Here is a 17,618-nt window from a genome sequence, read left to right as displayed (position 1 = left end):
GGCGCGTGGCCGCAGCGGGCTGCCGTTTGGGCCCCCCCACGCCGGGCTGCCCGGCTCCTGCGGACGCCGCTCGCTGGTGCCCAGGAGGCCGAGCGGGAGCGGGGAGTAATGCGGGCTCCTGCCGTGCACCTGGCAAGGCGCCACCTTTGGGGGCCGGGGGAGGGGGTTTCCCTTTTGTACTTCCAGATCACAGTTTGAAAAACTTTCGTCCAAATGTTATGGTTTAACCAAACTGATAATTACTTCAGTTATGCTCGATCTCACTTCTTTTTTCACGCTTGAAGTGGGAGCGGTTTATCCTGATTTACCAAAGTGTGACCGCGTGTTTGAAGTGTGGGTGCGCGCATAACCTTGAGAGGAACACGTGAGCCCACGCCAGTAGATTCCCTTTAAACACTGTGTGCTTGCTGTCTTTCAGGTTGGTCTCTAAATTATATGTTATTTACATTAATGCATATCCTTTTCCAGGGCCTTGTTCTGGGAACCTACTCAAGTGAAAAGGATGAAGGTGCTCCCCAGCTCACGAGCGCAGGAGATGCTTTCGATAGACTCGTATCTGGAAAGCTGCGAGAACTGCTGTTGCTGTAAGTGTTTCACGCATTTCTGAAGTGTCCTCAAGTACCCATCAACACCGTTAAGAATGAGGCTGTCTCTTTGCTTAGCATTAGCATTTGTGCCCATACTGCTTTTTAGGCTGATATTTGCATCTGAGATCTGAGGCTGAGCAGTTTAGAGGGAAGCTCCTGTGAAAAACCGCACACACAGGCAGTAGATGCAACATGCTTCTGGAGAGTGTCATTTTCTGTGAAGCAGGACTGAGCCAAGTGCCCTAGTACAATGTGGAGTAACACTGTGGTTATGGAATGAACTTCTTACAAAACTCATTCCCATAAGGGCTTACATTTTTTGAAAGAACCTTTTTGTGTTCTAGATGTGGGCCACCTTTGAAGAAAGGCAAGACACGCATATTCTATGGTTTGCATCAGGTATGAACATTGGATTTTTATGTGCATTAATGTATGAGATTTGCCATTACTTCTTGTTTTAAGCTGAGTTCAGGGTTGTGCTAGTATGAATGAGACAGCTCTGCCCTTCTCCCTCTCACCTCCCCCAACAAAAGATGTGGTTCATATTGAAACCCTTCCCCTGTTCTGTCCTCCCCATGTTTGCATGGTCTTTTGCGCAGTCCTGTGCTCCCTTCACTTCGCTGTAAGTTGAGAAGATATAAACAAGTCCTGCTTTGATGGTACTGTACTCTCACCAGGGCTTACTGAATTAGCTAAAGCACGCAGTTTTGGATCAGACACTTAGTGTATCTTCCATCTCCAGGGGGAGCAAGTGCATGCGTGAGTGTGGATCTGTGCAAAGACCTTGCAGACATGGCAGTTTTATCACAAGGTAGTGGCCAGTCCCATTATAGACTGATAGATATCAGACGTTTTAAAATCTTGTAGTTTTAAATGTTTCAAAATTTTGAAGATGAAAACAAGATGTGGGACTGTTACTCAAGCAGGACTCTTGTCTGCACAAACATGGTATATCACAAGGGTATGAGATGGGATTCACCTGCTTAAAGTTAGGCTTTTGCTGCCATTTGACACATCTAATGCATCTGCATGGGGCTGGCAAATATAAGACTTGTGCCTTTTTAGAGTGATGCTCGAGGCCATCCTAGGACATTTAATGTACAGTTGTAGTCCCTGTATAGATCACTGCATCTTATATTAGGTCTATTTAAATGATTTTAAATAAATCAATTTGTAGTGGTTATTGTCCACCATGTATAAATTCCTATACAGAGACACGAGACAGGTGATGCTGTACTCAGTAAAAAGGCTGTCATGAATTTCATGGAAGTGGAGTCCTTTGAAGGTCCTATTATCCCAATTGTGCGTAAAGGATGGCCTCTGAAGTGAGTAGCAAATCTCTGAAAGAGAAAGCAGTAGAGTTTGGCCTTATGCACTCTTTCAATGGTATTAAACAATGACAACCAAAAAGGATAACTTGAATCATTGATCTTCTGGAAAGCTTGTCCTAGTTGCAGCATCTTGTGAACTAAAAGTCTTTATGGGGTAGCAGTTTGAAAGCTGATTACTGGAAACCGGAAGAGCAGCTATTTGTAATGGAAGGGTAAGGGTAAGCCGAAGATCAACTTCATTTCTCTTTAGAGTAATGGGAAATCTATTTGCATATGTAATCTTTAGGATGGTTTTATACAAATTTGACTTCATTCTTAAAAGGCTTCTTTCCTCTTCGTTATTTCTTCCATTGTGCCTTCTACTTGCAGCTTTTAAGGCAAACATTTAGCCTTTTGTGCTACATTGCCTTGCTGCATTGCAGAGCTGTGTACCTCTGACCAGCTTTGGTTTGCTACCCAGCTAGCACAGTCCTGAGCTGAGCTAATAGACTCAACCTTTGAGGTGAATTTATTAATTAGTTTGAACATAGCACTGTGCTAAAATGCTTATGCTTTCCCAGCTCAGAAAGCCCCTGTTCTGCAGCAAGAGTTGGGTCTGCTTTCAAAGGACTCTTAGACTTGCTCTTGGAAGTGTCAAATTTGCTATGAGTTGAACATAAAGACCTGTCAGCTGCAATGCAGATAACTAACTGGACAACAGAACATCTGGTTGTGTGCCTGTGGCAAATGACTGAGAGCGCAAGAGAGCGGCACCATACCGGCACTCTTGCTCAGAAATGTGATTTACGTAGAGAGTACAGTATTTAATTCTGTATTTGGTTTGATTTGAAAAGTAAGGTCTTCATAGCAACTCTCTGCTGTGGCTGTAACAATGAGGAAAGTGAATCCGTTTGTGTGTTGGCTTTGTATAGGACTTCCCAAGTGTGGTTGTAGTTGGCTTGGGTAAGAAGAATGCTGGAGTAAATGACCAAGAAAACTGGAATGAAGACAAAGAAAACATTCGTGCAGCTGTTGCAGGTTAACTTTTTTTTTTTTTAAGTTTAAGTATTTTGTCTATGAAACTTGTCAGGATGCAGCATGTTCCATTTTTGATGAGTGAGTCTAGATCTATTTTTGTTTTGAAATGCAAGACTTAGTGCATGGTTTGGGAAATCTGTTCACTTGTTACTGACATTCATGAAGCTTTTCCTTAGTGAAGAAGGAGTTATAGGGCATCCATTTTGCAAGAATGCATCCTTCATTGAGATCTGTTCTTTATAATTGTGAAGATATCAGGCCAAATGTAAATCAATGTGCTCAGGTAATTCCAGTTATTTATAACAAATAGTTTTCTTAAACAGTGTGATACTGAAAAACTCACTTGTTTCGTTAATTACTACTATTTGGAAGCTTGAGAGCATCAATGAAATTGATTCATTTTATGCTCACACTGTACTTAAGTATGCACATATATTTACTTTTGCCACTCTAGTTTGTAACTGAGATGTTTGTATTACAAACTGTGATATCTTTCACAATGTAAGTAGTGTGATTCCTTATCTGTTGTAGGCACAGGAGGCCTTTTCTTTCTCTGTGTTACTGAAATTGTGATACATGAGCACTAAGATGTAACTATGAGGTGCTCTATAAGTTGATAAATACAGATAAACCCATCTTATTCTCCTTATAAGCAAATCAATTATTTTTAATAATTTCCTGCCTGGAGGCTCTTTGTCGTAATCAAGGATGAGTGCTGCATCATGTCTAAGTTTGTGTAAACCAAGAATGAAAGAAAGTCCTTGCCATAGAGTTTATAATCTGAGTATGAGACAGGAGGTCAGTCACACATATATGAAAGCAGCGTATTCAAACTGCTAGCCCCTGTTGTCTCATTTGCCAACCCACTGTTAAATTCTCTGGGTACAAAATAAAATTCATAGAATATATTATTAATATTGCTTACAGTTTATAAAAGCATGTATAATATAACTTGGAAGAAAAGATAGCAAAAACTATTGCAACAAATTTCTGATCCCTGTAAATACTCATAACCCATAATGCTCTAGAATGGTAGTTTTTCTTTGATACGAGGAGATCTTAAGGAATCATAACAACTGTGGACTTTCCTTTGTATTCCTGCTGAATGATTTAATTATTAAAACTTATCAAGTGTTTTTTTTGGGGGGGGCATCAAAATTTGTCAGTATATGGTCATTAGCAGTTTTAATTACTCTGCTGCATGATCTTTTTAGTTGATTTACTCGTAAACACAGATACCTTGAGTAAAACTCCCCCCCCCCCCCAAATGTTACACTGATCACCTCAGAAACCTGTTTTGCTGTTCTGTGCAATACTCATTCTATGCAGTAGTCTGTTAGTGCTTTACTGTGTTTTCCAGTTGGTTGTAGACAGATTCAAGATCTGGAGATCCCTCGTGTTGAAGTGGACCCTTGTGGAGATGCTCAGGCGGCTGCAGAAGGTGCTGTACTTGGATTGCATGAGTACAATGAGCTGAAGCAAAAAAAGAAACCTGTAGTTACTCCTCAGCTTCACGGAAGGTGATGGCGAAAGGAAAGCTTATCTGTTTATTTGTAAAACTGTGTGTATGTTTGTGCATGAGACAGATGAGAGACTGAAAGAATAGGTGTAGCAGCAATCTCTCTCTCTCAACTTCTACTGCTTCATTGAATATCCTGAAGTGTTTTCTGCTTCAGGCTTACAGTGTTTGCTCCATGTACCTTGTTAGCATGCCATGTTCTGAGGATAAGGGTTAATAAATGCCGCTTTCTAGAAAAGGCCCAAGATAAAAGTAAAAAATTACTTAAAACGAGTTGTGATGTAAAAGGAATCTTCCTGGTATTGCATCCTAAAATCATGAAGGAGAGATATTTCAAACTCCATAAATTAATAAATCCTTTTGAGATACAGGAAGTGCTACTTGAGACTGGACCATGCCATGATGGTATATTTTACATAGTTCACTTATTATATTTCAGTTTACTGAATATAATGCAAGAAGAGAAGCTTGGGTGCTTCTGGCCTCTAAGGAGACATAACTGTTATTCAAGAGCTGAAAGTAATATCAGAGCTCTTGGTTCCAGAACAAAGTTTTATTAACCCCCTTTTACTGCCTCATCTATCATGCAGAGCACAGCCATTTCCCCTATGTGCTTTGTACAGGAACAAGTCCTTCCTTATGAAGAAGTTTAGACTGAGAAATAAAATAAAAACCTCTCAATTTAAGCATGTCCTCATAGGCTATGTGCAACACTTTTCCATTTTCTAACAGCAGGTAATTTGGGAGCTGATCACATTTTTACTAAATAAACATTTTCTCAGGACATAGCTAGTCCTATGACCTAGGCAGTGGAAGTAGTTTTCATATGTAATAATTCTGGTTTGAAAGGGCCTCTGGAGGTCATCTAATCCAGCTTCAGCTTGGATTAGGGCTAATTTTAAAGCTACGTGCAACTTTAAAGCTAGATCAGGTTGATCAAGGCCTTGTGTAGTGCAGTTTTCAATATCTCCAAAGATGGAAATTCCACAGCCTTGCTGGACAATCTGTTCTAGTGCTTAACTACTCTCATAGTGAATTATTTTTCTTTATGTCCTAGTGGAATTTCTCTTGTTGCAACCGGAGACCATTGCCTCTTACATTTTCACTGTGCAGTTCTGAGATGAGTCTGTCCCCATCTTCTCTACAACCTCCATTTAAGGCTAAGGGAAAGACTGCATTTTAGACCTTAGGGGGAAGACTGTAATTAGATCCGTCTTAACCTTTTCTTATCCAGGTGAAATAAACCCAGTTCTCTTGAGCTCCCCTCTATGCCACATGCTCTAGCACCCAACCCCTCTTAGGGGCACTTCTCTGGACTCTCTCCAGTTTATCAGTATCTCTCTTGTACTGGGGAACCCCAAACTAGACAAAATTGTAGCCAGATGCAGCCTCACAAATACCAAATAGAGGGAAATAATTATTTCCCTTAATGTGCTGGCTGTGCTCTAATGCAACCCCGTAAGTACATGGTTAGTCTTCATCACTGCAGTAGCACCCTGCTTATTCATGTTCAACTTGTTATCCACCAGGATCCCCAGGTTCTTTTCTGCACAGTTGCTTTCTTGCTAGTCAGTGCCCAGCCTGACCATTGCACGGGCTTATTCTGCCCCAGGTACAGGTCTCTGAACTTCATGGAGTTTTCCTTGGCCCATTCCTCTAACTTGTCAAGATCCCCAAATAGTGGCCCTGCCTTCCAGCATTTCAGCTGCTCCCCGCAGTGTGGCACTGTCCATGAGCTTGCTGAGGGTGCATTTCATTGTCCAGGTTGCTCATGAAGGTGTTAGTTTCAGCTCTGCTATAAACCCCTGAGGAACACCAAGCATAACCATCTGACAGTTAGACTTTCAACTGTAGTCTGCTATCATTTGATAACTCAACAGTTCTTCCAGTTTTTCACCCATTTTGTAGTTTGCCCCATTAGTCTGTATTTTCTCAATTTGTTTGGAGAATTCTATGTGAAATTATATGGAAAGCCTTGCTGAAGCCAAGGTAAATGACATCCATGGCTGTCCTCTGGGCTAGCTACCTCATCTTAAGAGGCAGTCAGAATGGTCAGGTATGACTTGCCTTGGGTAATCTACGCTGACTGTTCCCAGTGACCTTGTCTTTTGTAGGCCTGGAAACAGCTTCCAAGGTGCCTTTGCCCATAACCTTTCTGGGGACTGAATTTAGGATGGCTGGCTTGTGGTTCCCCTTATCTTCCTCCTTGCTCTTCTTGAAGATGGTTATAGCAGTTGCCTTTTCCAGTCATCAGGGACCTCCTGCAATTACTATGACCTTTCAAACAGATAGAGAGCAGCCTTGCAAGCCAGTTTTTCTGGCACTGTCAGATTCATCCCGCTTAATCCCATGGACTTGTATATGTCCAGTTTGCTATAAGTAGTCCTAAATCAATATCACTCTGTTTTCTTCCCCAAACTCTGTTACTAAACACAAGGAACTGGGGGACCTGGAAGCAGGCCTTACTAATGAAGACTGCTGCAAAGCAGGCATTGAGAACCTCAGCCTTTTCTGTGTCCTTTATGGCTAGGTTTCCCAAGCCATTTAGCAATGGGAAAGCATTATCCCCGATCTTCCTTTTGCTGCTGATGTATCTGTGAAAGGCATGAAAAGGCCTTCAACATTCCTTGCCAGTTTCAGCACCAGCTGGGATTTGGCTTTCCTAATTCCATCCCTGCATATGCAGGCAATGTTTCTATATTCCTCCTGGCTTCCCTCTTCACTATGTTGCTCTTTTGCAAAGTGGAATCCAGATTAATTCCCCACTTTGTGAAATCTTTTAAGACAAGTAAGTTTTTTTTGGTTCTGTCTAAGTAAAATGAGAAGTTTTCTACTGATCGTGTTGCAAACGAGTCAGAGGCATCTCCATTTCCTATGCAGGCAGCTTTATGAATGTTTGCTCTGTCTTTTGTTAGTGAAATATCTTGAATGCACTGTGAATTGAGATCCAAATCCACTCTTATCACATAATCATATTTAGCAAAGTGAAAAACAGAATTGGAGGCTTTACATGGTAAATAAGAATTTTCAGGGCTGTTATAATTAATGCGATCACAAATTTTGGAAGGGATATTAAACCTTGTGCCTAAGGATTTAAGCCAATCTCTGACTAGTAAGGATTAGAGCAAGACGTAATGTATTAGATAATTCCACATCTGTCTACTCCAGGATTTTTCTAGCTTCCTCTGAAGCATTTGGCACCACCTAGGATCAGAGACGAGATACTGGACTAGACAGACTTTGGATCTCACATAATTCCTAAATTCCTTGTAGTAGGGGTAAAATGACATTCTTAATTGCCCTAAATTAATGACATTGCATTTTCAAACTGGAGAGAACAGATAAATGCTGACAATGTTTTACTTTTGCAAATGTTTATGGTGATTATTATATGATATTGTTTAGTACCGAAGGTGAAGCCTGGCAAAAAGGCGTTATCTACGCTGAGGGTCAAAACCTCGCTCGGTACCTTATGGAGGCTCCAGCTAATTTTATAACGCCCATCAAATTCGCTGAGTGTATTGAACAGAAGTTAAGAAGTTTCAGCAGCAATGTGAAGGTCCATATAAGGTAAGCTCCATTAAAATGATTCCTCTATAGGATAAGATACCGTATGTTAGAAATTATTCAAATCTGCAGTGCATTCTCAATTTCACCCTGCCTTTTCAAATGACAAAAGCAGGGGGAGTGTTTGGCAAAAAAAGGTATGAGGGGGTGCCTTGATTACCCCCTCTTGAGGGTGAGGGGAGCTTCAAGTTAGCAGAATAAGCAAGATGCTGTGACACAGTAAAATTATTAATCACTTAATTGACACAAGTGCTGTCTAAGAGGAAGCCTGATGAGGAATCAGTGAATAGACTGCAAACACTGGATACCTTCCCTCTAATAGCTTTTTTCTTCTGTTTCCAAGTGTTTTTTATACATACCTCTTTTTGTTTGGAGGTGGTAACTAAGCATCTGCTATTTATGGTTATTACTGGGATTTTTAACTTCCTAAAATGTCAGGATGGAGTCATGAAAGTTTTTTGCAACTGAATTTGAGCAGCTAATGCTTCTTGCTTCTGAATTTCCAGTTACTGCCCTTCAGTGGGAATGGGCTAACGGACTGTGTAAGTGATTCTAGGTCATTTTGATGAAAAGTAAAAGATACACAGAAATCAACTTTGAATCTTGTTATCCATTTTGACAAGAGAAAACTAGACTGTGGSCTACTGCAACAGTATTACTCTATATACCTTCAAAGACTTCACTTGCCCATTAGGCCATAGGCTTAAAGTTTTTGGTGCAGAAAATATAGAATAATGGTTAATAAATAAATACCCCCCCCCCCAGCATCAACTTTGAGGCAGTATTTTTCTGTTTAACAAAGAAGTAATAATGGTGGGATTTAAGTGACAGGTTGCAAAATAATTAAGAAAAACAGAATTATTTATAATATTGTCTACAATCCTTCAAGAACTGTGATCTTTAAAAAATAGTAATTTGGTCATTTGGTTATTTAAAAATAAATGTTTTTATTCCAGACCAGAGTCTTGGATAGCAACACAACAGATGGGAGCATTCCTGAGTGTAGCTAAGGGTTCAGCTGAACCTCCCATCTTCCTGGAGATTCACTATTTAGGTGCTGCTAATACAAATGACTCTCCATTGGTGTTTGTAGGAAAAGGAGTTACATTTGACAGGTATGTCTGTTAATGTTTTAATGACTAAAGGAAAAAAAAAAAAAAGCTATGGTCCAGTTGCTAAGGGATGGAGCTTAGATGGACTAGTTTTGGAATTCGGCCAACAGACATGCACTTTTAACTGTAATCCCATTAAACACAGAAATAAAGCCTTGCTCATGCCTTTCTGCTATTCATATTCAACAGGGAGATGCTTTTTCTTTGCTCAGCACATCTTTCAATGTCATTCCAGTGAACTATATAGTAGATTGTGCTGCCTTCCCTGGGGATAAGACAAGCCTGAGTGACTGGACAAAGCAGAATTGGTATGCCCTTGGCTTGTAAGACGGAAATGGAAATCCGTGGAAAACAGACAAAGAGCTGGGGTTTTTTATTTCTTTATCCAGAGCAAAACTCATGGTAAAGAATTTACATTTTTAGAATTGCAGTTTGTCACTGGACATCTGGGTTATGCTTAGGCAAAGTGAAAATAGTTCATTCTTTGCAGTAGTTCCTTATATCTCCTCTTCATTCCACATATCTAACTACTGAGGAATTTATCACTCTTTTCCTCGTCTATGTGCTGATTTACAGTCCAGTATTTTGTTCTTTTGTACTCTTCTGATATTATGATGACCATTGAAAAAACTTGTTTATTTTGTTAGTGTATTGCAGATTATCTGGATGTCTTATGATGTCCTAATTATGAGGAAATAACTCAGGGACTTACTTTACCTGAAATGAAAACCTAGATATGTTGCTTTTTAGTATGCTTACTGGGGTGTTGCAAGAGTATCTGAAAACACTGACTCTAGCATTTGTGATATTTGGTGCTAAAAACATATGGATGGAAAGAATATTATCAAAGTATGTAATGTCTGACTCCTAGATGTTGGATGATATTTGTTACGCTTATTCCAGTGGTGGCATTTCACTGAAGCCTTCATCCGGTATGGACACAATGCGAGCAGACATGGGAGGGGCAGCAACTGTGTGTTCAGCCATTGTGACAGCAGCAGCCTTAAATCTACCTCTTAACATAATTGGTAAGTATGTGTGTGTGAGAATTGGAACATTTTAATTTTACAGTATTTCTTTTAGACAAAGTCATTTCCTAGCATCAGTAGCGGTRACTTATCTTACAGAAACATCATGGACTTTTGCAGAGCTACATGTCTCACTCCCTTGCTCAACCTCTCTTCCATTTTTACTTTATTATCAAAAATTACTAGCTTTGCTTCAATAAAATATTGCAAGACTGAATTAAAATGTTGAGGACATGATTCTTAGATTTCAGGAGACTCATGGTTGTTGAGAAACTCATTTTCAACAAGTTTTGCAGGAGTCCTGGTCCTTCATTACAAGGAGGAATGTGGGTATCTGTAAAAGCAGTTAGAAATGAAAAGGAGTTAGCTGAGCTACTTCCATAAGTGCTTGCCCCAGCTGAGCAGGAAGAGAGATCAGCTCCTGTGTCCTTAGGTGAATGTCTCAGCAGCAATTAAAGAAAAAAGTTTGCTGAAATTATTTTTGAGTATGAGCAAAGCTTTTATATTCCTGCAGAAATGTTGCACAGCTAGAAGTAAATGAGTTGATATAGGAACCATAGCAAAAGCAGTTGCCGAGGACACGCCATCTGTTCTATGATAAGTTTAAAAATATTTGAGAACATCAGCTTTAAGGATATTATTTTAGTGGGTCTTTTAAGCTTCAACCAGCAGAGGGCAGTGAAACATTCATATCCTCAAGAGATTCCTCACTTGAAAGTATGGGATGATTCAAGTACTAAGTAAAAACTAGTGCGGCAAAAGTCTGCGTATGTAATTCAACTGAAAACTAGTGGTCCGCAATTCTCTTATTGCTTATGCTTTGGCTGGAACACAGGAGCAGGGCTTCCCTRGGAATAGTGGGCTCTCATTTATCCCATTCATAGCTGGAGTCTTGACACTGACTTTGCCATCCTTTTTTGTTCTTCATGTTATTGGAGCTTTATGGCAGTTCTTGGACTTCTCTTGACATTACATAATGTTTATTTACAGTGAGAAGAACTTGAATGGCTCAGAGAGGTAATTTGAGAAGTTTTGAATTTCAGTAAGAAATAAATACTCTTACTTGTGATAAATTATTCATATATGGAAGATGTATGAAGATATTTGTTGACAGAAGCCTTGGTTAGTTTTAAAGTGCCTCTGATCTCACTTTCAGAGGCGTAAATTAAAAGTAAATCCTAGTGTTAAAATGGTGTAGATGAGAGAATATAGTGGTGCAACATGCAGTGAAATTTCACTGATTGAGAACTGGACCATGTCTTTCAGTAACCAGGAAAATTCAGGTATTGAACATAAAATGAAGATGAGAATACTACCACTTTTTTAAGATATTTTTTTCCTAAGTATTTTTCTATATCTTTTCTGAGTGATAAACAAGTAACACACTTAATATTTTATTTTTCCCTCTGAGGTTTGGCACCCCTCTGTGAAAATATGCCCAGTGGTAAGGCAAACAAGCCTGGGGATGTAGTTAGAGCCAAGAATGGAAAAACAATACAGGTATGCATGTGAAACTTGAATTTTTTAGTATTTTTAGTGAATTGGTTTTTTTTGTCAGTCAAATTACATGACTGCAGTCTGAGTACATGTTTGAAAAGAGCATTTAAAAAGATACCCAGTGCAAATGTACTGTTCTCATAAATGCAAGAAGCATGTTATTAATTAGAAATTGCTATCACAAGATTCTTTCAAATATAAATATACTTTTAAGAGATTAGATGTATTAAAAATTACTAGGGAAAGCTGAAAAGTGTGGTCACTTACTGAACATGCTAGAAAATCTTGTGCCAGCACAAGAGGTTGTTATAATGCTTATAAATATATATTCTCATTCAGAATGGATAGTATTTTAATTGCTTCCTGCAGACCTTTCAGGACACTTCCCTGCTATCTGGAGTAAGATATAAGAGTATTAGCTTCCTGCTGAGATAACCAAGGTCTTTACCTTGCCAGCTGCCCTGCTCAAGCAGAACTCTGAGTCATAGGGTCTGTCTGTTCACAAGTAGTTTGCCAAGTCAGTGCCCTAAATGCATATTTTATTTAATCCAAACCATACTGTAATAATTCAATAAGTTAAATGGTAGCAAAAGCCATTGTGCTGAGGACTGCTAATTTTTTGCAGAAATATATGGCTCAATCTTTCTGGATTTCTGTGATTTTGCCATCTTTGACCTGCTGAACCTTTCAGTTCTTTAAGTTCTTCTCCCTGATGATGAGTTCAGTAGCACTGGATGTTAAGGGAAATCACTGGGCATATATTTCCCTCACCAAGGACAAATCTGTAGGAAAGTGGTAGTGACTCAGAGAACGCTGCGCAATTAATCTTGCAGAATTCATTATAAATTATCTCTAAAAGGAGAAAGGTCCAAAGGGGCTATTGATTTTTAGAGGGAGAAGGTCCAAAGAGAAAGCAGCTGAACAAGGAACTGTTTGCAGGCATGCATCCGTGCTGCAGTTTCCACTGGCTGGACTCCTCTGTGCTTGCTGTGAAACAGCCCCTGGGCTTCCCGGGGGCTTTGCTGGGTACAGTAACCAGCCCCCTGCCCTGCAGTGGGGCACCTCTCCTGCCCCCAGGCTCTTCAGAGGAGCCAGCAGCACAGAGGCCCAGCACGTAGAGGAGGTTGCAGTGCTGAAAGGTAACTGCCTTCAGCTACAAGTATGCTTTTAGTGTTACGAACATAAGGGTTTATCAGATACTTTCCTTTTCTTTTTTAGTTTCTATTTTGGGTAAATTTTGATTACCTTAAGTTCCTAGGGCCTGTGACAGAGCAGTCACAAGCTAACAGCTATTTAAGAGAATATAAGACATCAGTTAAAGGGGTGTTTTCAGTAATCCGTTTTTATTGTTTTTTTATTTTGTACCTGAAGGTTGATAACACAGATGCAGAAGGAAGACTGCTATTAGCTGACGCTCTCTGTTATGCCCACAATTTTAATGCAAGGGCTATCGTGAACGCTGCAACATTAACAGGTAACCAGTGTCCCTTCCCTGCTTCATTTTGCCAGTTGTTAGTCTCGTTAACTGGGCTGTGGGTTAACTGTACCATGTATACAAAGCCAGCCTGAGTTCAAAAGCAACTGAGATGCTTTTATGTGGTTTAGGACAAGAACTAGCACAGTTTATGCTCTAACAGCTTGTACAGCTGCAGCATGTTTCCAGAACTGGGAACATTGGGGAGCAGGGCACAGACTGAGTGATGCAGATGGATTTGGGCCTGGCCCAGCTGAGCTGGAACTAATAAGCCCAGCAAAACCTAAGGAGATTTGGATTTTCCTGCACAGTGTTCCCCAGCAGAACAGTTTGCAGAAGGATTTATTAGTTGATCCCACAGAACTATGTCACCTGATATCTGAGTTAAGTCCTCCCAAGTCCCTGTGCAGTGTGGAGCAAAGATACTGGCATGGTTCTGGAAGAATGCTTCCAGGTCCATGTGGCACCAGCCGTGCTGGAGCCAGAACAGCTGCTTTGTGAGCAGCCTGTTGAGTGTCTGAGCTGTGACCTACCCAGTTCTTCCCTCAGCTGGGCTGTCTCAGGTCTCCACTGGTCTAGATAATAGACACAACAGGAGAATCATTATCATCCTCCCAGGAATTCATTTGACTGAAGTATCTCTTATGTGGTGTTTGCATACTTTGGGGCATAATAAAATGTGCTTTCATTGTTTCATATCTACAGCTATATATGAATAAGGTTATAATTTTAAATTTAAAATCTGCAAAAATAACATTGTGTACACAGCTCTCATGAACTGCAGTAACAAGCTGTCATGGGTGAAGTGACTGCAGTTGAAATGAGAGCAAACACGGAAGAGTAGTTTACAGACAGGAGTCCACTGGGTTGCTTAATGAATACATTAACCAAAATAATTATCTTTGTTCTATATTAAATTAAATACTACTGTTTTAAATTATGTTCCATCAGTTTTGCCAGTTGAAATGCTGTGAAAATTTCCACAGCCAGAAAGAAAGCTGACTTTAAGATGGTTGGCTTGTGTGAAAATATTTCCACATAAGGTGCATGATTGTTCACAGGAGGAGGAGGTTGCTGCCACTACAGATTACTGTGTTTGGGATTCTTGGGCACCAAGCAGATATTTGGTCTTGATGTATCATTTTGTTGAAGTATTTTTTTTTTTTCTCCCCAAATCTCACCAGAGACTGGGTGCCCTGAATAGGGTCAGCATTAGAGAAGCAGTTCTATGGTATCAAAAGTGTATATATAACTGTGTGTAATCCCTTTGGTCTAGGCATGGCTTAGTATATTGATGTGGATTATTTTCATTTAAAGTAAATACACATATGCTGTGCAACAATTTATGTTAGTGAAATAAGTGTAAGGGAATGTGTATCAGCTGGAAAATTTCAGAGGTCTATGAATTGAAAAAAGCTCACTCATTTATATTTACTATATGGAAACACTAAAATTTGTATTTTTGGGATAAGATACTGTTATTGCTGAATACACACACACGCTCACTCACTCACTCTCTAAAAATGCTGCTAGGAAACATCGAGCTGAAAACATAAAATTTATTTTTCTGCTTCTTCTACCTGGCACTGTCTCTTGAATTGTCCAGATAATAATACCAGTTAGAGGTCCGTTTTATGCTTCAGGCCTGTGTCAAGAAGAGTGTAAAAAATCAAAAGATCAGAGTATTTGTGCTTCATGTTGAATATTTATAGGCCTTCAGGTGTGTCATCAGAGAACTCATCACAGGAAGACACAGGTGTAATATGAAGGTATTTGGAAGAGGTGCTAACAGCCAGATAGTCATCTCTGGTGACAAAATACTTGAGAGAGAAGCTACTGGGAAAGGAAGGACTGTAAATTTCATCTTCCATTACTTCTAGATTGCTGCCTGTAGATTATGGAACCAGACATAGGAATTATGCAGATGAGCTGTTTCAGAGGAGAGCAGGGATGTTTAGGCTATATTTTCAGCTGCTGCTTGTCCCATCAGGGCTACTTGTAGTTGTCTGCCACACTGTTAGCAGAGGGGAATTCTGACAGTCTAAAATCTCAGATTTTGTTACTAATGCCCTGCAGATCATGAAGAGAAGGGCATGATTTGTGTACCCATACTTGCTACATATTCATTCACATAAAGTATCAGATTTTTAATAAACTTTAAAATAAATGCAGGTGTACTAAAACCTTTAATTTTGGGGTACTTCAGCACTTACAGGTAATAAGAATTAAGACATTAAAAATACTGTGGGAGGTTGGGATGCAGAGGAATAGCTCAAGTCCACTTTGCCTTCCTTGTATAACCTTGAAGGTGTGTTTCTGTAGGTGCCATGGATGTAGCATTAGGGTCTGCTGCGACTGGAGTGTTCACAAATTCATCTTGGCTTTGGACTCACCTTTATGAGGTAGGCCATCTGCAGTATGACTGAATAATGATAATTCAGTAACAGCTGTTATTATTGAAAAGTTAGTGCCTTACTGAAAGCCTTATTTTATGCAAGTCTGAAAGGTATGTTATTAAATTTTGAAATATTGTAGGAATGTTCTTAGTATTGCATTTAATTGAAAAATACAGAAGTTATGACTGTTAATTACTGGCCCTTTATGGTTTAGTATCATATAGCAGAAAGCATGCATTGCTGTCTCAAGGATATGCATCCTCTGATAACTTACTATGTGTGCACATAAACTCTATTTTACTGACAGTAAGTAGTTTTTGTTAGAAACATAATTGGTCTTCCTTAACAATACCAAATGTGAATTTCAAAGAAACCTTATGAATGGCTGAACTGTGACTGCTAAAGGGAAGTCTCTGAAGGGAGGGATCTGTGCAAATTTGCATTAGCAGGAAAAAACAGTATTGTGAAAAACTAGCATTCTTTAGTGGTAGTCTTAAAGGCAAAATCTAAAGAATCCAGAAAGCAAGATTCAGTATTTTGTCTTGCAGTATATTTCTAAATACCTAGTATTATCTTAGGCTCCAGATTTTTAGATAGACTGATCAAAGCTAAGCAAAAATAAGCATGCACTACGATGGTGCTTATGAGTGCAATTAAAAATAAAAACCACAGTGAATTTTGCTGAAACTATCACTGTTTCTTTTTAGGCCAGCATTTTGACAGGAGACAGAGTTTGGAGAATGCCTCTTTTTGAACATTACACGAAACAAGTAACAGACTGTCCTCTTGCAGATCTGAGCAACATTGGAAAATACAGCAGGTAACGTCCCAAGATGTTTCATGTACCCTTTTCTGTTAGTGCAGTAAAGCCCAGTGTTTGTGCTGTTGGTATTGCTTTAGAAACAACACTGTTTTTCTACTTGCTTCCCCACAGAGCTGGAGGAGCATGCACAGCTGCTGCATTCCTGAAGGAATTTGTGACTGCCTCTCACTGGGCTCACTTAGATATAGCTGGTGTGATGTCAAATAAAGATGAGGTGCCCTATCTTCGAAAAGGCATGGCAGGACGGCCTACAAGAACGTTAGTAGAGTTTGCAGCTCGATTAAGTCAAGACAGTCAAAACGCCCAATAAAATACTAATTCTAAAATCTTCCACCCTGCCTTAAAAAAAAMCCCAAAACTTTCAATGTATTAATAATAAATGAATGCCCAAGCATATTTTCACTATAGCAATGAACTGCAAATACGTTTATAAACCATTACTGGGTAAGAGCATCTCACACTTGAGATTTATCTTCCCATGTTATTCAGTTTCAAATAGTTCAAACAGAATATTTTATTTCAGATATTTAATACCAAAACATGATCACTGAAAACATCTGAACTCCTAATTTATCTGTAAAGTAAGTGTAATTACTGCGAACAATAAATCTCTTTTTTTGTGTGCCTGTCTCAGAGGGTTTTTTTAACTTAAAGAGAAGAATTAACAGTAGTTAGAAATCATAGCTGTGCTGCTCTGGGGTGAATCACTGATGGTGGAAAAGTAACTCTGGAAGGTTGTTCATAAAAATCCTGTCAGGGTACAGCAGGGGAGGAGCTAGAGCTGCCTGTGATGTGTCCTGTGGCAGAAACCATGCACCAAAATGCTTCCTAAGCAGCTGCTGGTGTGGGGACAGGTATGGCCGCAGGACGCCATCCCCTGAGGGAGGGGATTTTGAACAAGTAGCAACGCAAGTGTATCCTGAATCCCATGGCTACTTTACAAAAATGAATAAAGAGAAATAACGGTGGGTGGGTGGGTTGGGGGGAGGGATAGGTCCACAATCTGGCACTATTTCCACATTTTTCTGTCATCCTGGTGCTGGCTCTTTCACTAGCGTGAATCTGTTGGTTTCAGAGCAAATCACGTATTTCTAGAACTCGTGAAACTATCAGACAGACTTAACCTATCGTGCCTTTCGGAGAAGTCAGAGGAGGACGCGGGCGGGTGGGTCTCCCCTTTGCCTGGGGCCTCCCCACCGCCGGTTACGCGGGGCGCTTACCCGGGCCGCAGGGCGGACAGCGGCGGCCCCACGGGAGGGCGCAGGCG

The 17,618-nt window shown here is 40.0% G+C and overlaps 2 protein-coding genes across 2 annotated transcripts in view; both read left to right on the top strand.

Moving 5' to 3' along the window:
• Positions 1 to 201: 201 nt before the first annotated feature.
• On the top strand, positions 202 to 16,981 carry LAP3 (leucine aminopeptidase 3). Its single transcript, XM_026075655.1, has 12 exons — positions 202 to 584; positions 932 to 986; positions 2,830 to 2,935; positions 4,296 to 4,455; positions 7,860 to 8,024; positions 8,978 to 9,136; positions 10,037 to 10,161; positions 11,573 to 11,661; positions 13,030 to 13,132; positions 15,455 to 15,534; positions 16,236 to 16,348; positions 16,463 to 16,981. The coding sequence occupies exons 1-12, from the start codon at positions 436 to 438 to the stop codon at positions 16,659 to 16,661; spliced, it is 1,503 nt and encodes a 500-aa protein (XP_025931440.1). The 5' UTR covers positions 202 to 435; the 3' UTR covers positions 16,662 to 16,981.
• A 191-nt stretch (positions 16,982 to 17,172) lies between these two features.
• MED28 (mediator complex subunit 28) overlaps positions 17,173 to 17,618 on the top strand; it is a 3,046-nt gene continuing 2,600 nt past the window's right edge. The window contains exon 1 of the mRNA XM_026075661.1: positions 17,173 to 17,205. Coding sequence (XP_025931446.1) covers positions 17,173 to 17,205 — 33 coding nt within the window. The remainder of the gene's footprint in view (positions 17,206 to 17,618) is intronic.

Source organism: Apteryx rowi, unplaced genomic scaffold, assembly GCF_003343035.1.
Source record: "Apteryx rowi isolate R43461 unplaced genomic scaffold, aptRow1 scaffold_409, whole genome shotgun sequence".
Taxonomy (NCBI): Eukaryota; Metazoa; Chordata; class Aves; order Apterygiformes; family Apterygidae; genus Apteryx; species Apteryx rowi.
This window is presented reverse-complemented; position numbering and strand designations above follow the sequence as displayed.